General features: G+C 40.2%; 1 protein-coding gene across 3 annotated transcripts in view; it reads left to right on the top strand.

The window, feature by feature from the left end:
- The first annotated feature begins 1,726 nt into the window (after nucleotides 1-1,726).
- The window catches only part of GPD1L (glycerol-3-phosphate dehydrogenase 1 like), a 47,275-nt gene continuing 28,708 nt past the window's right edge, over nucleotides 1,727-20,293 (top strand). For 2 of the 3 annotated variants that reach the window (XM_074945616.1, XM_074945618.1), the window contains exons 1-4: nucleotides 1,727-1,880; nucleotides 10,838-11,015; nucleotides 14,518-14,658; nucleotides 19,592-19,730. In XM_074945616.1, the coding sequence (XP_074801717.1) occupies nucleotides 1,828-1,880; nucleotides 10,838-11,015; nucleotides 14,518-14,658; nucleotides 19,592-19,730 (511 nt within the window). In that variant the 5' untranslated portion in view covers nucleotides 1,727-1,827. Of the gene's footprint in view, nucleotides 1,881-2,676; nucleotides 2,810-10,837; nucleotides 11,016-14,517; nucleotides 14,659-19,591; nucleotides 19,731-20,293 lie in introns of those variants that run through there. The other variant, XM_074945617.1, reaches the window with a different exon arrangement.

Below are 20,293 nucleotides of genomic sequence, written 5' to 3'. Positions count from 1 at the left end.
CAAAGAGACAGCTTCTCATAAGCACTGAGATGTCAAAGCATCTTAGAAATATCTAGAATAGCTAAAACAAATTGAGCTAGATAAGCACGGATTGTGCACAGGAGCTAACTTGGAACTTAATGAGTGGTCTTAAGGCTCTCTATCAGCTTTCATGGAAATTGTCTCTGTCCTTCCCAATACTGCAACATTTATTCCATGAGGTCTTTTTCATCAGCATGAGTGAAATGAGAGGAAGGACCTAGGGGAAAAATGTGGATGAACAACTTCAGAAAACAAAACAAAAATGGAGCACTGAACCACTTAAACATAGCAAATATTTGGTTTCATATCCTTCAGACAGAAGGCTACATAATGGTCGTTTTGTTTATTACTCTCTCCCTCTATATGATTTACATTAAGCACAGCATACAAAACTATATATTACTCTTGTGCTTGACAAGCATAGACCTCCTGGAATTACAGGTTCAAATCCCAGCCCTTCTGCTTTCTGAGCTACAGAAATGAAGTGGGTACCAGGCATTCTGTTTCTTTCAGATGAGACCTAAAAATTATCTGCTGTTCTTGAACATAAAAGATCTTATAGCACTTTCTGTAAGAGCAGGGGCTTCCTCAGGTGGCCTTGGCTAATCTGTTTTTTCTTCACTGTTGTGTTGAATGTTTTTGATAAACATTTGCCACCCCTTGCCCCAGAGATGGCTGCATTTCATTGGTGTTGTAGTTATAGGCCCCAGTACTGCATCTGGATCTGTAAGGGATGGCCCTTGCACCATATGTTGTAATGAATCTGGGGATTCTTTGAGATGAAAGGCACTATATGCATGTAAAATAAAAACATCAGAACTGCTAAATTGAGTCAGACCAACAGTCAATTCAGCCCAGTATCATGTCCCCAACAGTGTCCAGTGTCCGAACTTTAGGTGGAGTGTACAGAACTGGGCAGTTGGAGTGATGCACCCTTGTCTTCCCCTTCCAGCTTCTGGCAGTCAGGAGGTTTACATTCCTGGGGTTGGAAGCATGGGGTTACATTCTCGACTATCTTGGCTAATAGCCATTGACGGACCTATCCTCCATGAACTTACCTAATGCTTTTTTGAACCCAGTTATTTGTGCGCTGTGTGAAAAAGTACTTCCTCTTATTTGTATTAAACCTGCTACCAACTAATTTAATTGGGTGACTCCTGTTTTTTGTATTCTGGGAAAAGGTAAATAATATTTCTGTATTCACTTTGTCCACACCATTCATGATTTTATAGACCTCTATCACATCTCCCTTAGTCCTCTCTTATCTTATTATCCAACTATATTAATACTTTGAAAAGAGGGCAAAACGCCTGTTTCTACATAATGACCAAACCAGCCCTGATCTTGGGGCAGCCTTTCTCCACCAGGACAACTTATCACCCTGGTTGAAAAAGGGAGCCCCCCCCCAATCCAGCTCTCCTTGGCCAACAGCTGACATGAGACCGTGATTGGTTGCCTGGTTTTCTGGGGGGGAAGGATGCTCTTGACCCCCCCCAGCTCCAAGAATGAACATGCCCTGCTCTGGGAAAGGATGTCTATGAGACCATCCTGGATCCTGCCCGCCCCGCCCTCCATCGCCCGGCTTGCAAGCAGAGCGCGCCCTCAGAAGCCAGTGTACTCCGCTTTGCAGCCGCGCCGGGGCATGGACTACAGCTCCCAGCAAGCCGCGGGAGCGGCAGCGTGTGAGCCCCGAAGGGCGGGCGGCGTGCGCCGGGCTTTCTCTCCGGTGCATGGCCGGGAGGCGCTCGCCGCTGCCGCCCCAGCCTGCGGAGACCCGGCGGCGAGGCTCGCGGTGCGGCGCCCGCCATGGCTCTGGTCTCGGCGCCGCTGAGGGTCTGCATCGTGGGCTCGGGGAACTGGTGAGTGCGGCTGCCCGCAGCGCAGCGCGCCCTAGCTTGTGGCGCCTACGGCCGTGCCCCTCGCCTCCTCCCCGGCCGTGCCTCTCGTGGGGGCAGAGAAACCCTCGCCAACGCGTGGAGAGGGCGTCGGCCGGAGCCGCTCTGCGCTCTCTGCCAGGGGCGGGGGAGGCATGCCTGCCCTGTGGGGATGGATTTTACGCCTGGGCGTACAGCCTTCCCCCTACAGGGGTGGAGGGTTTCCCCGCCTCAGGAAGCCCTGTGGCAAGGCCACCGGGCCTGACGCTCTCTGGCTTGCACGCAGTGAAGCACTGGTACCGGACGAGAGTGGGTTTGAAGTGGTACCGTTCTGAAAGGGGGTGTAAATGTCTGCAGCAAGGTGCAAGCCAGGGGAGAATCAGACCCAATGTCTCTGACGTGTCTGTAAGGCACTTGCTGTGCTGGATAAATAATAGGTAGTTTAGTGAGGGAGACACCACCACCACTTGTCCTAATACTCTGCCCACTCCCAATCCCGGCAGAACTTTAGGGGATCAGAACCACCCACTTTGTTTCATTTTTTGCAAAATCTGGCCAAAGGTGTTGTGCTCATCTCTAGTTTCAGTTAAACCTACTTCGTGTATTGCTTCTGGGAGTCTTTCCAAATCCGGTTGTCAATTTGTGGAAAATCCAGGATGCGGTGTTTGTTTTTGTAGAGTCAGTTTGTTTTAGGATATGTGTGTTTAAGTTTAATTAGGATGTATTTTACTTCTGTTAACTTTCAAGAGGAAGAAAGTGGCAGTGTTGTCCCAACCATACAGGAAGAGCAAACTTTGGCTACACTGCTCCTGATCTCGCACTCCATTACTCTAGTTCTTCATCAGATGTTCCCCTGAAAGTCAGTGGTGTAACAAATTAGAGAATCTGGCACACTGATTTGATTTGTCCCCCATGTAAGTTAAACTTTTCTATACGGAAGTTACAATAGGCTGTTTTTAACCTGGCATCTGTTGTGTGCCCACTTCTATCAGCTCTGATATCAGCTGGCAAAGACTTTAAAGATTCTGCACATTTTCAGCTGATTATGTTGCTTGAAAGATTTTAGCTTTGAAGAACTCAGCCCCCAAAATGATGAAATATGAATTTATTTTATATAGTGTCTTTCATACAAATTGTTTGCCAGTGCATCTTTCCAGATGAATTGCAGGACACTGGACAGTATACTGTATCAGTAATCTCTTAATATCAAGAAAGGGGAGTTGAGGTCAGATGGACTTCAATTCCCTACATTAGGGGTCTCAAACTCCCGGCCTGCGGGTCATCTGCAGCCTGAGAACCTCCACAATGTGGTCTGTGGGGCTCCAACAATTTTGGGGCCAGGTCTCTCCCTTGGCCCCGGCTGCGGACCCTGGGCGCTCCCCCACTGTGCATCCCCCGGGCAATTTACAATGGCCTGGGGCCCCGCCCACTACTGGCAGCGCAGTGGCGTCTGCCTGCTCGTTCCATATGTCTCCTGGCCCATGTATATGCTGACAGATATTTGGAGGGCAAAATAATCATATCTGCTAAATTGTGAGAAGAAGAGATTGTGCTTTCGGTGGTAGGAATTGTCATTATCTTTTGGGCCAAATTTACTGGGATAACAGTTTGCCACACATCACTTAAAGGGAAAGTAAGTTGTCTATGAAGAGATAGAAGAAAGAAAAATATTTTAATCTAGGAAATGTTTTGATAAGCAACTATTTTCTAACCACTTATTTCATCACGAGTATTTCTATAATCCAGATTATTTTTTCCCCCCACAAGAATCAAGAAGTGAGAGATCTTGACTAAGACCCTGATTCAGGAAAGCATCTCAGTTCAGTGCAGCACTTAATCACATGCTTAAAATTAAGTATGTATTTAAGTGCTGCCATGAACTGGGGCCTAGTACCCTGATTCTGCAAATGCTTATGAACAATGAACTCAGTGGAAATACTCATAGGTGTAGGTGTTTGCTGGATCAGGGTCTTAGTCAGGATCTTTCATGTCTTGGATCTTGTTCTGTTTTTATATATATTTTTTTAAAAAAAGTCTAGATTAAAGAAATACCAGTGCTACAAGAAGCAGTTTGTTTATGCATGTGACTACTCTGTTGAATTCAAGACTATTTGCAGGAATGGAGCTTAATTCATTTGATTGTGCAAACTTGACATGCATGATGACACAAAATCAGGGTGGATTTGATTTAAATCATGATTTAAATCACTAGTCAGGAAGACTCCATTTAATCATGGATTTCTACATAAAAATGCATTCTTGTTGCATTATAACTTTAATAAATATACTTCACAACTCAGAGATAGATGTAGGTTTCATTTTTAGAAGGTCGACACTATACATTTTTCAAGCAATTTATTTTGAAAACTTTTCAGATTAGTTTTACAGCTATATCAGAAAATGTATGATTGTTTGGTTATTTCATTTACCAAAGGTAATTAAAGCAGATATTTTTGAAGTAATTGGGAGGTGAACTATCTCCAATTCAACGAGTTAATCATTAATATTAGGACGATTTTCTTGCCATGCTATATTAGGAGGAGAACATCACCAGACGCACATTTTCATTGTTTTATTTAACTAAAACAACAATATTATGCATTCTGGATTTTTTTCTTCAACAGCAAACATATAATATTTTAACAAAACAAGCATATGAATTTTTGAATTTAGTTAAACATTGTTTTTTAAAATCAGGGTTTTTTTTGTTAAAATTGTTTAAAATATTTCATTTAACTATTAAAAAAACAATTAAATTGACTGTCAGCCAAGACAACATGAGAAACTTAAAATATTGGCTTCTGCAGCTAACTCAGTTGTCTTCCCCTTCATTTCCTGTTTGTTCATGATCTGGAAAAGAAAAACAAGCTTGCCTGCTTTTTCAGGTCCCAAATGATTTCTCAATTTGGAACAAATTAGGCCAAAGGAAGAAAATAGTCCTTCTATACCTGCAGAAGAAGCTACTGCTATTAAAAGTGAGATAAGCGCTTGGATTCAGAGAGTGTTGAAGTGATTAAGTGACTTCCAGCAGTTCACTGGTGTGACTTTCTTTAAAACATCATCAGCAAACATATATTTCCTGAATGGTTCACCCTTAGCTCTGAAGTTTATTATAGTTGGCATTATGGAGGGATGATTGCTGGATGTCCACGTCATAGCCAGCTCCTCTTCTTCAGCAGTTAAGGTTTGACCCTGTTACCGAGTATTGAGAATATTTGCAAGAATAATGAGCTGGAGATAGTGCTTGTTCCATTTGTTCTATAATGCTTGTAATTTAACTCTGTCATTGCATATTTCTCTTTTTAAGAGCTCACTCAGTTCCTTCCAAATTTCTGCAGCATCGGCAATAAAACAGCTATTTCCCTGCATTTTGTTCAAGGTACAGCAATAGGCTTCAGGGTTTTCTGCATGTGTTCAACATTTCTCTTAAGCCCAATGTTTGGCTGTGACCGTGGCATCTATTTTTTCACGATTTTGTTCACAAACTGTCATCAGATTCAGCCAGTTCTTGAAATAGTGCTCAAAACAGTCGACTACTGAGTTCCATCGCACGTCTTGTGGGAGAGTTAGCTTGGTTCCTCCCAGTTTTTTTCAGAGCAGCTGCTGCAAAGTGGTTGTTATGGAAGTATTTGCAATTTCAACATCATTAGCCTGTATTTTTGGAACACTGAAGTCTTTAGCTAGGAGGTGCATCGAATGAGCACTGCAACTGTATGTTATTAGCGTGGGACTCTCTTCTAAATAATTTCTTCTCATTTTGGATCCATTTGCAGCATTGTCTGTGACCAAACTGCGTACTAGACATTTGAATTTTTTTTCACAGTTTGTTATAGCTTTTACTGCTACTTCTTGTAAGTATTCTGCTGTATGTGCATTTCCTGATGTATCAATTGTTTCTGTAAGGAAAGACATTCCTTCTTCTGTTGTCACACAAGCACATACAACAGGATCATTGTGGACATTGCTCTACCCATCAAGACTCAGATTAACAATTTTACCCTCTAGACCTTTTGCACGCTGCTCAATTTCTCTTTCATACACTTTATCCAGCAATTTGCCTGCGACATCTGCACTCTTGGGTGGACTGTATCCTGGTCTTAATGAGTAACAATTTTTTTTTTTTTTTTGTTCAAACATGAGAATTCAAGAATAGTCCAGAAGGAAGAGAGGCAGTCCTTAAGAAAGAAGTGTGAAATAAAAAAGTTCACTAACCTGAAGATCCTGCGTGTTCAGACACTTTCCTTTCATCATCTTCAGCGCAGCTTTCTCCCGAGAAGGAACACTTCTCATGATGTTGTTTCATTTGGGCAACCAGGCCTTGCATTTCTTTGTTGCAGTGTTTGCATTTTGCACGCATGCCTTTCTTAAGCACAGGTAGAAGAACTTCATTAAAATATTCCCAAACTGGGTCTCTTTTACAGTGAGACAATGGTATGGTAGATCTCAAATCAATGAAGGCCACATCCAGAAAGACCTCAAGACTTCTTGAATATGCTGCTCAAACAGTTTCACTTTTGTTTCTACTGCCTGTCTCTCCCTTCTCACATTTATCTCCAGACTTCTTCTCCTTGTCCAGATCTATTCCACACGCAACAATCTTCTATTCATTGAACTATTTGAAACTTTGTACTTTTAGAGAGAGGTAAGGGATTGACTCTGTGTACACAAATATGCAGAGGGACAATAGGGTTGAGGTCTGTTATTTCTCACCTCTATATATTTAAAAACATTTTTGCTATTGACAAGCATGTTATCTCTGGAGACACAAATTCACAGTTTGAGAACTGCAAAACTAAGCATCTGTGATGGTATCTTCTAGACTGAGCACTGGGTCACACTGGGCAGATAGAAAGATTAACCTAAATAACCTGTACAGAAGCCCTTGGAACGCCATAAAATTGGGTCCCTAATCCATGAACTATTGGAACTTATTTACAAAACTTTTCTTAAACATTACATGAGTATATTGTCTCATACTATAGAATTAGAATTTATAATCCCTATTCCATGATGAGAGATCTTTGAGCTATAATGTATCTTAATTAAAACTATCTTTAGAGACTTCTTCCTCAAAAAAAATTTTATCAAAAAAATCCGATTTAAATAAAAAAATCTATTTTTATCCACCCTGCACAAAATACAACATTCAAGAATTTTAGTAACTTTGCATAGGAGAAAGAAGTGCCCCCCCAAAAATCTCATCCTGCAACACCTTTCGTGGATTTCTGCCACATGTGTCAAATTATCTGTAACATAGGGCTCTTTAGGTGGACTCTGTAATGATTAACAAACTGAACCACCTGTAACCTTCTTCTTTCTGACAGTTTCCACACTTTCCTTCTACTACAATGTCACTAAAAAAAGTCAGCACTGCATCCTGGTGAGTTACCTTGATAGTCCCCAATTGCCCTCTTTGGGTATGTCTACACAGCACTCCAGTTAAAAACCCACAGCTGGCCTGTGCCAGCTGACTTGGGTTCATGGGGCTCGGACTCAGGGGCTGTTTAACTGCGGTGTAGATGTTCTGGCTTTAGCTGCAGCCTGAACTATAGGACCCTCCCACCGCAAAGAATCCCAGAGCCCTGCATTAAACAGGTCTTTGTTCCTGGCCAGAACTTTGCACTTGCACCAAGGAAGAATGTTGCCCTTTGAAATTGAGTTACCTTATTTAATGATCCGAGTGCTGTTAGCTTTCACTTGGAAGGTGTTCCTGTTGTGATTGAGAAGCATGTATTGGGTTTTCCTGTGCAATTGAACTACTATAGGCACAAAATATTACAGCTTGACCAATGCTGCCAGAAGTATCTTACTAGAAACAAATCAGTAAGCATACCAGTTATTTTGCTTGGTAATGTCATTAATGCTCTCTAGGTCAACCCAAGATGAGGACTGGACTTCAGATTCCATGTCATCAATTGTAGGAAGTCTGAGTGTGTTGATTTGTGTGTTGGTTAAAACAGGGGTGATGAGTTGCTATCTCACTCTATTTATGGCATTTAGATGCCTGGTGTCATTCTTGTGACTTTGCCCAGCTTACTTCTAGTTCAGTTCTTGTAACATTACAATGAAATAGGAAGCAGAGAAGCCACATTTCACGTCTTCCTGAACGCAGAAAATGAATGACCAGCTTATTCTTATTACAGTTTAAGAAGGAAAAGAGAAAGTCCAGACCATCTAACTTTAAACAATAATGAAACTTGTGGTGTGAGCAGTACACACTGCACGTATGCAAAGTAGGGCTGTCGATTAATCACGGTTAACTCACGCAATTAACTAAGAAAAATTAATCACGATTAAAAAAAATTGCGATTAATCACACTTTTAATTGCACTGTTAAACAATAGAATATCAATTGAAATTTGTTAAATATATTTGGATGTTTTTCTACATTTTCAAATATATTGATTTTAGTTACAACACAGAATACAAAGTGTACAATGCTCACTTTATATTACTTCTTGTTCAGCCAATTGCTCAGAAAAACAAGTTTGTTTACATTTGCAGGAGATAATGCTGTCCGCTTCTTATTTACAATGTTACCAGTAAGTGAGAACAGGCATTTGCATGGCGCTTCTGTAGCAGGCATTGCAAGGTATTTACGTGCCAGATAGGCTAAACATTTGTATACCCCTTCATGCTTTGGCCACCATTCCAGAAGACATGCTTCCATGCTGATGCTGCTTATTGGGAGGAAGGGAAAAAAAAAAACTAACTAAGTTTGTGACTGAACTCCTTGGGGGAGAATGGCATGTCTCCTGCTCTGTTTTACCTGCATTTTGCCATATATTTCATGTTATAGCAGTCTTGGATGACGACCCAGCACAGGTTGTTCGTTTTAAGAACACTTTCACTGCAGATTTGAAAGAACACAAAGAAGGTACTAATGTGGGATTTCTAAAGATAGCTACAGCACTTGACCCAAGGTTTAAGAATCTGAAGTGCCTTCCAAAATCTGAGAGGGATGAGGTGTGGAGCATGCTTTCAAAAGAGTTAAAAGAACAACACTCTGAAGTGGAAACTTCAGAACCTGAACCACCAAAAAAGAAAATCAACCTTCTGCTGGTGGCATCTGACTCAGATAATGAAAATGAATGTTTGTTGGTCCGCACTGCCCTGGATCGTTATCGAGCAGAACCTGTCATCGGCATGGACGCATGTCCTCTGGAATGGTGGTTGAAGCATGAAGGGACATATGAATTTTTAGTGCATCTGGCACATAAATATCTTGTGATGCCAGCTACAACAGTGCCATCCAAATGTCTGTTCTTACTTTCAGGTGACATTGTAAACAAGAAGCGGGCAGCGTTATCTCCTGCAAATGTAAACAAACTTGTTTGAGCGATTGACTGAACCAGAAGAAGGACTGAGTGGATGTGTAGGCTCTAAAGTTTTACATGGTTTTATTTTTGAGTGCAGTTTTTTTTTTTTTTACATAATTCTACATTTGTAAGTTAAACTTTCATGATCAAGATATTGCACTACAATACTTGTGTTAAGTGACTTGAAAAATACTATTTTTTTTACAGTGTAAATATTTGTAAAGAAAAATATAAAGTGAGCACTGTACACTTTGTATTTTGTGTTGTAATTTAATCAATATATTTGAAAATGTAGAAAATATCCAAAAATATTTAAATAAATGGTATTCTATTGTTTAAAAGTATGATTAATCATGCAATTGTGTTTAATTTTTTTAATCGCGAGATTAATCGCAATTAATTTTTTTAATCGCTTGACAGCCCTAATGGAAAGACTTTAGGCTAGTCAGTGTATGGTACAGTACAATAAACAAACAAAACAAAAACCATGTGCACATTTAGGCTGAGCTGGAATTAACACTGTATTTCTCTATCAACAATGTTTGCAAAATACTTAGTGGAGATTAAGATGGAAGAGAGAAACTTAAGTCTTTATTTAAAACAGTACTAAAAAAAAACCTTCATGTTTTTATACCCCCTTCCATCCAAGAATCTCAAAACACTTTACACACCACAGACCTTTTGATATATTAAATATTATTTCCATTGCAGAGACAGGAAAACTGAAACTACAGATTGGTGAGGTAAATTGCCTACAGTAACACAGACTGTTGGTGACAGAACTAGGCAAAGAAACCTGAACTCATCTACCAATCCTATGTTCTGGCCATTAGATCAAAGTTCCTCTCTGTTTTAATTCCTAAGTCTTAAAAGCTAATTTTCACTCCCTTTTCTAACTCCATCAATCAAAGTAAATTAGTTCAGGACAGAGATCTGAGATTTGACTCTAGAATCTTGTTAATTTTAATCTGCTGCTGTTTGGGAGGAAAAGAGATCTATGAGCAGCAATGAAAGTGTTTGTCTGCAAACTCAGGAAGATGGCACTGCATCAGATCACATTTGGAAGAATGTCACACTGTAGATGCTGTAACCTTCACTTCTGGTCTTAAACAAAAGTTGATGTTCTTCAGAAATTGATGGGTTAGTGCCCCCTGCCAAAAGAAATCTTCTCACCACAGGGAAGATGATTTTACAAAACTTGCTGACCCATCATTTCTTTTTTTTAAATTGAATTTTTGAGCTATGTAGAAGTTGTGTGTAGCTTCTTACCACTCCATTGAAAAATATAATCCTTTTGAATTTGTGCATATGAAATTATTGAACTCCCCCTGGATGTCTGATGAGCAGAAGCAGCAATTAGAGGGGTATGAGTAAATGTTTCAGTCTACTGAGCTCTTTTCTGACTGTATTTGTTTGAGCAAAAGCAAAATATATGAATGATTAGTTGATTCCTCCTCCCCCCCCCCCCTTTTACTAGTTCAAATTTTTTAGATAGTAATTGGACCAATTGCCTGGGTATTTTGGAGGTGGGTAGGATGGTGGGTATGTGTGTTAAATGAACTTTTTTCCCAGAACATTACTATCATTTTAGAATATCTTCTTTTTCTGTTTTCTTTCCTACAGGGGCTCTGCTGTTGCCAAAATAATAGGCAATAACGTAAATAATATGCAAAAGTTTGCTTCCACAGTGAAAATGTGGGTCTTTGAGGAAAATATTAATGGGAGAAAACTGACAGATATCATAAATAATGAACATGAAAATGTAAAATATCTCCCTGGATACAAGCTGCCAGAAAATGTGGTAAGACTTGGAAGCTAAACTTGGCCTATATATGTAGATATAGATATATCTATTGTGTGTGTGTGTGTGTGTGTATAAAAATTGTCTGCACTCAAAAGTGAGGTAGGAGTTTGTCTCATTCACTTTTTGTCAAACTCCAACTATTTTGTTAATGATGTGGGCACAATCAAGGGTTCCGAACAGCTGAGCTCTCTAAGGTAGTTGATAGCTAACATAATCTTGTAATAGATTTGCCCCTTCAGTGACTTTATGGCACCATATGCTATATTGTGTATATATGCAAACATGTGAAAATAATAGATTAATGCCTTTGCCCATAACTAGCATAAAGATTTGGCCTCAATTTTCGCAAGTTTGGAAGAAAGGTGGGATTTCAGACCCTCTGGAAGTTCACTACTGAAAGCTGCATTGAATTATATAAAATCTGTTCACTTTAGTAGTCATTTATGCCAGTGTCAAGTGCTGCCAAAGCTAAATGGTGGCATTTTTCACTCAGTTTGCACTGGTGTAAATAACATCATGATGATGATGGGCGATCACTTGTTACCAAGTATGATCATCTTCCATGGGAGTTATGGATCCTCAGGTGGCTAATAAGGCCAGTCCTTGAACCACAAGTTCTATTGCAATGAGGGCAGATGTTTTCAGGCTCAGCAGGAGGCTGTTGACCATGACTGGAAGTCAGTCTCTCCTTCTTTCTGCGCCTCTTGTCCTCTTCAGCTTGTTGATGAACAAGTTCAAAATGCAGGAGACCATCACGTAGGACTTCACTCCATTTTAAGCAATCCTGGGCAAGTGTCTCCCAAGTGTCAATGTCAATATTACACTTTTTTAGGTTGTCCTTTAGTAAGACCTTATATCGCTTCAGTTATCCACCCATGTTACGGTACCCTTCTTTCAGCTCAGAGAACAGGACCTGTTGTGGGAGGCAGTGGTCTGGCATCCGGACAATGTGACCAGTCCAGCGGAATTGCTGATGGATGATCATTGCCTCGATACTGGAGGTCTTTGCCTCTTCCAGGACACTAATATTGGTGCACCTGTCTTCCCATTTGATCTTCAGAATCTTACGAAGGCAGCATTGATGGTGCCTCTCAAGAACTTTCAAGTGGTGTCTATAGGTTGTCCAAGTTTCAGACCTGTACAATAGTGTTGGGAGAATAACTGCTTGATAAACAAGAAGCTTGGTGTCTGTTCAAATGTCGTGATCTTCAAAAACCCTGTGTCGTAAATGAGAGAAAGCTACACTGGCACAGCTCAGGCGATGTTGAATTTCTGCATCAATATCTGACTGGGATAAAAGATGACTTCCAAGGTAGAGGAAGTGATTGACATTCTCCAGTGCCACTCCATTGATTTTTTGGTAGATGGGGCATGTGATACCTCATTTGGAGAGCACGTCACTCTTCTTGATATTAAGAGTGAGACCAAGACATGCGTAAGCATCGGCAAACCCATTCAGGATAGTTTGAAGATCTTTCTCAGAGTGGGCAAAGATTGCGTTGTCAACAGCATACTGAAGTTCCACAATAGATGATGTGGAGATCTTACTCTTGGCTTTCAGCCTGCTAAGTCTGAACAGCTTTCCGTCCATTTTGCAAGTGATTTCAATGCCAGCTGTAAACTTCCCAGCAACTAGGTAAAGAATGACGGCAATAAAAACTGCAAACGTGGTTGAGCGATGATACAGCCTTGTTTTACTCCTGTTTGTACTTAGAAAGGTTTGCTCTGGGAGCCAGTGCTGCTCAGAACCGTCGCTTTTATGTTATCCTGAAGCAATTTTACAACATTGATGTATTTATCAGGACATCCAATCTTAAGAGAGTACAGTCCAGAGGGCATGGCGATTCACTGAATCAAAGGCTGTAGTTAAATCAATAGAAGCCATGTACAGTGGTTGGTTTTGCTCCTGACGCTTTTCCTGCAGCTGCCAGGCTGTGAAGATCATATCCACAGTTCCACAACATGGATGGAAGCCACTCTGTGACTCCGGTACAATTTCTTCTGACAGGGGCAGAAGGAGAGTTGCAAGCTTCCACGCCAGAACTTTGCCTGCAATGGCTAGGAGGGAGATGCCACAATGACAACACAGTGTGGTGGGCAATTGTGAATCTGGCCCAGAAAGAGCTAGAAGTAGGAGGAGAGAGCAGCAACTGACAATTTAGTAGAAAAACCGATGGGTTAAAAATGGCCTGTAGCTAGATTACGGTTCTGTTGGTGCCATTGAAACCTAAACACTGCACCAGTCTCCTAATTTGAAGTAAATCATAGACTCATAGAACTGGAAGGGATCTGGAGAGGTCATCTAGTTCAGTCCCCTGCACTCACGGCAGGACTAAGTATTATCTAGACCATCCCTGACAGGTGTTTGTCTAACCTGCTCTTAAAAATCTCCAGTGATGGAGATTACACAACCTCCCTAGGCATTTTATTATTTCCCTTTTGTCATAGGCCAAGGAAACTTTGGTGCTATCTAGGTGGCTCATGTTTATTACCTCCATAACTAGTGTTTGCAGAGGCCACTGTGCAGCCCCAGAACCCATTTTTGGTGCCTCTGTTATTTCAAATGTGGTTAAACATGCGGACTACTTTAATGTCCTCATCACTTGTTGGAAAAGAGTGAAATCTGGCAAGTGGCTTGGAAGCTGGTCATCTTCTTGAAAAACAACCTTTTAAGAATCAAAAATAAAACATCAGGAAACAGATGTAAGAGGGCCTGGTGAAGGTTTTGTTTATTTAAACAGGACATGTCTCTGTTACAAGCTCTACAGTGGCACAGCTGTGGTGCTGCAGCTGCAGTGCTGTAGCAGTGTAATGTAGGCGCTTGCTACAGCAACAGGGAAGGGTTTTTTCCATCACTGTAGTAAATATACCCCCTCGAGAGGTGGTAGCTAGGTCTACAATGTGCTTAGGTTGGCTTAACTACATCTCTGAGTGTGAATTTTTCACAGCCCCGAGCAATGTAGCTAGGTCGACCTAAGTTTTAGATGTAGACCAGGCCTCATTCTTCTGAGTGGAGTAGTGTATTAGACTGTTTTGCCAAACCAGCAGCTAGGGAAGAGACAATCAAAAACAGCCTCTAATTTTGCATTTCAATCAATTAGGTTGTGAATGTTAGTTAGCTGTCTGAACTCTGATTTTGTAGATGCGAACATCATTTGCTCCTGCAAATTTGGTAATTAGCTGTTTAAATTCTGTCATTTTCAGGTACAGTTGATTGTGTCCACAATATTAGAAGGTGGGGAAAGGCCCCTTTCAAAATTTGGCCCAGTAGGTCTTCGGCTGGCTTGAAAGCATTTGATGCTTTTGCATTTTTAGGAATTGTAACGTGCATGGTTTTTTTTTGTTTTGTTTTTTTTTTCCTCTTATTGATATAGCATGATAGAAATGATCATTCTCAGAAAGCTCTTCTAGATTATTTATTTTTAGAGAACTTTTGAATAGAATTAATTTCTTTTAAATTCTTTTGTTTCAACCCCCTTTTTCTCCCATAATTGTACAGGTTGCCGTTCCAAATCTTAACGAAGCTGTGCAAGATGCAGACTTGTTGGTCTTTGTCATTCCTCACCAGTTTATTCATAAGATCTGCGATGAGATCACAGGACGGGTACCAAAGAAAGCTGTTGGGATAACGCTCATTAAGGTAAAATAAATGCTATACATTAACATTGTCAATATATAGAGGAATATGATCTTCTGAAACCATTCAACTGAGAGTTTGAAATGAAAAAATCTTTCCCTGCCAAATTTTTATTTTTTCTTGATTGTTCAGTAGGACTTCTTTGGATGTACAATCAGAATTTGAGTCCTAGTCACTAGTGGATTGTTATACAGGGTTTATTTTATTCTGTCATTTTCAGTAAGAGGGAGGTGAGGCTGCTTACAAGACTAACTTAAAAAAATGTTTTGCACCACCAGGCTTTTCAGCCTATTACTTTCTGATTCTGGATACATCATTAGATGGAGAGCAGAGCATAAATATAATAGTCTGGTTGTTAATTCACATCCCAAACATCGAGCTGATCATTTTAAAAACTGACAAGAGAATCTCATGTGACTGAGTGGACAGTGCTCTCGTTCACATCAAAGATTTTGCTGCAACAAGAGAAACTGTTCAGAGCCACCCAAAAAGATGGACTAGTTCCAGTATGGGAACTTGTTGGGAACAGCATTTTAAAGGGGCTTTCATAGAGCTGGAGGCAAGGGAGTTTCTGTTTTAAATGACATTTTGTTTCTGAGTATTAAGCTATGGTAGGTCTGGTTATTCCCACAAGCTTCTAGAAGACATTACTTTGTTCTTGCCCTTCATTTGGTTGAGGGTGGGAGTGCTTTATTTTCTCGGCATAAGTTCCCGTCTGTTCTCATTCCTGGCACAGGTTCAGCCTCCAGATCTTTCATTTTTATTTTTTAAATAAATTTGGCTCTTTAGTTTAGCTAAAACCATTGACTCTTGTTTTTGTCGGTGCTGCCCCATTGAAGGGATTTAGTCTTGAAAGCCTGAATTTTATTAAAAGGTAACACTGCTCTAGTTCAGGTGTTGTACTTTACAGATAAATTTTTGATTATATATTCGTTGAATTGAAGGATGAAAGAAATAGGGCACATGATTCTGGCATAGTGTTGAAAGCAATAAATATATAGCAACGAAAACTTCCATGTCGGCCAATAGCTACCTGAGATGAAAATAAAATCCCAGACTGAACATTTTGATATCACCAAGTAGCCTACGCCAACAGAATTGAGGACATGTTCCTTCACTCTCTTTTCTTAAACTCTTGAGAGAAATGTAATTGATTCTTCCCTAACTTATTCTGGCCTATTTGTTTACCATTGTCATTTATGTTAATGTGAAACCAGAGTAACTCTAAAAGTCAGTCTGGTTACTGTGGCTTTTACACAGATCAGATTTGGATCAGAAACTGGGTCTATATTCCTTTAAAAATACAGTTTAAATTCTTGATAGTTATTGACTATATTTATGTAAAGAATAAATATTTAATGCACTGGTAAAATTATGCTAAGGAAAAAGTATTTATTTATGCCAGGGAAAAGATTTTCTATTTTTTTCCATAAACATTAGTATATTCTTAGTCTGAATATTTAATGTAATGTTGGATGACATTTCTTACACAAGCCAGAACTGGTTACCAGACAACTTCCCATTGCTAAGCTGCTGCTGTGGTCCAGGAGGTGCTCTCTTGAAAGAAATGGTGCAAATGTTTTTTTTATTCTGTCACAACTGTGTGCAAACTACATATTCCCTCTGTCAGTGGGACCAAAATCTGTACAAAGGGGCAGAGATCTGATCTCACTAACAAAAGAGCATGTGAGAATGGAATCATTTCACCATTTGTAAGTAATGGAGGATTTTTTTATTTCTAAACACATGCACATGTGTGCATGCATACACACACTTTCTCTCCGTATATCTCTATGCAAGTACATTTAGTGTGGCCACTGGAAACAAATTCTGTAGTTAGTGTAGTTCTGCTCTGAACGAGGGTTATGTAAAATTAGGGTGACCAGATAGCAAGTGTGAAAAATCAGGACAAGGGGTGGGGGGTAATAGGCATCTGTCATGGTTCCTTCCCCACTCTGAACTCTAGAGTATAGATGCGGGGACTTGCATGAAAGACCCCCTAAGCTTATTCTTACCAGCTTAGGTTAAAAACTTCCCCAAGGTACAAACTTTGCCTTGTCCTTGAACCGTATGCTGCCACCACCAAGCGTTTTAAACAAAGAACAGGGAAAGAGCCAACTTGGAGACGTCTTCCCCCAAAATATCTCCCCAAGCCCTACACCCCCTTTCCTGGGAAAGGCTTGATAAGAATCCTCACCAATTGGTACAGGTGAACACAGACCCAAACCCTTGGATCTTAAGAACAATGAAAAATCAATCAGGCTCTTAAAAGAAGAATTTTAATAGAAGAAAAAGTAAAAAGAATCACCTCTGTAAAATCAGGATGGTAAATACGTTACAGGGCAATCAGATTCAAAACATAGAGAATCCCTCGAGGCAAAACCTTAAGTTACAAAAAGACACAAAAACAAGAATATACATTCCCTCCAGCACAGCTTATTTTACAAGCCATTAAACAAAAGAAAATCTAATGCATTTTCTAGCTAGATTACTTACTAACTTTACAGGAGTTGTAAGGCTTACATTCCTGATCTGTTCCCAGCAAAAGCATCACACAGACAGCCCAAACCCTTTGTCCCCCTCCACAGGTTTGAAAGTATCTTGTCCCCTCATTGGTCATTTTGGGACAGGTGCCAGCCAGGTTATCTTAGCTTCTTAACCCTTTACAGGTGAAAGGGTTTTTCCTCTGGCCAGGAGGGATTTTATAGCAATGTATACAGGAAGGTGGTTACCATTCCCTTTATATTTATGACCATGTCTATATAAGAGAAAGCCCCAAATATCAGGACTGTCCCTATAAAATCAGGACATTTGGTCACTCTATGTAAAATGGCATTAGTGGGGTCCTTTTTCTGTCTGATTTCTATATGTAGTATACTCTCTTTACAAATGAAAGGTATATGTTTAACTGCCAGACCTGCAGACTCAACCTAATATGTGAAAATAAAACTGGGTCTTTGGTGAATTATAAGATGAATGCCAGATGAGGCCCTGAATGATGCATCTGTAAATCATGTTGCCTTAAATTGATTATGACAGGGTAAATGCCTGGAATTCAGTAAATATTTGTGTTGAATAATCAGAGGAAATGGAATCCAACTTGCTTTTTTAGCATTGCAATACAAGAAGAGCACAGGAGTGAAAAGCAATTTGAAATCTTCTCTGGCCAGCCTTTGGGTTGTGCTAATTTACATCTAGCTGCCTCTGGTGACCATTGCAGCATCTAGATCTATTGCCCTGGCCTATGTTGGGAGCCATTACATTGACTCTACACCATGTCAGGAATACCCCTACACTGTGGAAGTTCTCAGGTCAGATCCACCTGGGTTCCTGCTTCTTTTGAGATCAACTTCAGACCTAGTATAAGCAGGTGCAGCTCTCTTTGACTTCAGCAGAAGTTCTGTCTGTCCATGGCAGGCCTGGATTTAGTACCCAGTTGTGTGTGATCTCTCTCACTGCAGATTATTCATTCAAGTGCGCAAATTCATATCTAGGTAGTTGTTCCAAATGCCCTTTAAAGAGACTGAATGGCAGCTGTTGGTTAATTGCCTGTTTGGGAGCCTAATAAATAGACTGTCAAGGCATCTTTGGAGCTGTTAAAAAAAACAACACATACATGAACATGCTTTCAGATTCTCATCGCTCTACAGTATGGTTCACAAAGGTGTTAAGTGAGTGAAAAAAGTAATGCAACAGTATAGTAATTGACTTACGTTTTCATTGGCTGGTTTAGTACATGTGTCTCACAATATCTCTTAGTTGTGCAGTGGTTTTCAAAGTAAACCATTTTTTGAGCCTTAGGAATGCAAAACTCTGCCAGCCAGGAATGTCTTCTGTGGCTTACGTAAAGTTAAATGGATTTCAGCAATGCCTTTTTATACTTAAAAAAAGGCCAGGGTGTAGTTCAAAGTGATGGTCTTCTATGTGCTAGATATGAGAAACCATTTAAAAATAAGGCTTTACAAAGAGAATGTTTCTGTAACCTCCTAAATATTTATACTTTTGGGAAGGAGGACGACAGTTTTGAGCGTTGTGCTTCTACAGAGGGAAAAAGCACAGTTAATTCACATTTTGGCTCCATGGGAGAAATAGCTTTGGACGAAGGAGATACTGCAGTTCCCTGAAAAAGGCACAAGCAGTCAGGAGTTCTGGATTCTATTCTCCCCTCTGGCACTGATCTACTCGAGGCACTTCAGTCTCTCCCTGCCCCAGTTTCTCTGTCTCTGGAGAACAGGGATAATGATACTTCGGTAAAGCTCTTTGAAATCGATAGATGAAAAATGCTACGTAAGAGCAAAAGTATTATTAATCAGCTTCTTCCATATCTACAAACGGGCTTTTCACTTTGTAGTAGTGTTCAAGATGACTAGAACTGATTGACTAGTAAGCCGTTGCTGTCATTAAACACGAAGCAGTTTCTCTGTGATATTTCAGTTTGAGTGTTTTCTCCACAAAATACTGCATAAAAGTATTAAAATCCAATCCTGTGAGTTTCTGTGCCTCGGTTTCCACTGAGGTCAATGGGCCAGCTCCTCAACAGCGGGAAATCAGTGCTGCTCCGTTGACTTCAGTAGGGGGACATTCACTTACATCATCTGAGGATCTGATCCCAGGAGAGATGAACTTGCAGCACCTTACAGGACTGGGCTCTTTATTTAGCACAAAATAAATCCTGTTGTTGTCATCTAGATGTTGGTAGTTAATTCCTAATTTTTAAGTGCAATTTTGTATCAAAGGAAGACATCCTAAAAGGTCACAGCAGAGGCAAGGCTGTATAGCCAGATGTGTGGGTGGCTTATCTCTGTGGTAGCAAGCCCACTATCTTCTGTCTCTAACTGGATAAACTTTATCGTAGCTTCTACCCAGGAAGGATAATTGTGATGCAGTCTATTCTGTCTAATGCCTGTTCAGTAATTCACTTAAATGTTGGCTGCAGGGAATAGATGAAGGCCCAGAGGGACTCAAGCTGATTTCTGACATTATTCGAGAGAAAATGGGAATAGACATCAGTGTGCTGATGGGAGCTAACATTGCCAATGAGGTAGCAGCAGAGAAGTTCTGTGAAACCACAATAGGTAACAATCTGTGTAATTAAAGTGTTTAAATGTTGATGTCTATGCTCAAAACTCCACATTGAATAATTTGAACATCACTGTTGCCAGCTTTAATCAGTCATTATCAGAAGGTGCTAAGTCTTTCATATTTAATTTCTGAACTTCCTATAATGTTTGCACTTCCAAATGTAGCAGTAGGGCATTGGGAGGAGAGATTATGAAATCTCATTAGGATTGTGACTTCAGAGCTGACTCTTATTTCTTTTACAATGAAATAATTACCAAGCCACAAAGTAATGATTATACTGTTTAATACTGATAAAGTAGCCAGGCCACTGCTGTGCAGAACATTTTGCTACATAGGTTGCTACATAGTCTAATATCAAGTGATAAGATGTTTTTAGTACAGGTGTTGCAGCTTGTGAAACACTCTCTTTCCATCTTTATAACTTTTTAAAGGCACTACTGTGTCCTTTGTAGGTTTTCATTGTAACTAATTCTTCTAAACTCCAGGTGTTGGCCTTGATCCTGCAATTGGAACTACTAGCACAGATATCTCTGCACCCATCTAAGTCTGGAGAGCA

Source organism: Natator depressus, chromosome 2 (assembly GCF_965152275.1).
Source record: "Natator depressus isolate rNatDep1 chromosome 2, rNatDep2.hap1, whole genome shotgun sequence".
NCBI classification, from domain to species: Eukaryota; Metazoa; Chordata; order Testudines; family Cheloniidae; genus Natator; species Natator depressus.
Note: the sequence above shows the minus strand (reverse complement) of the source record. Positions and strands in the feature narration are given on the sequence as shown.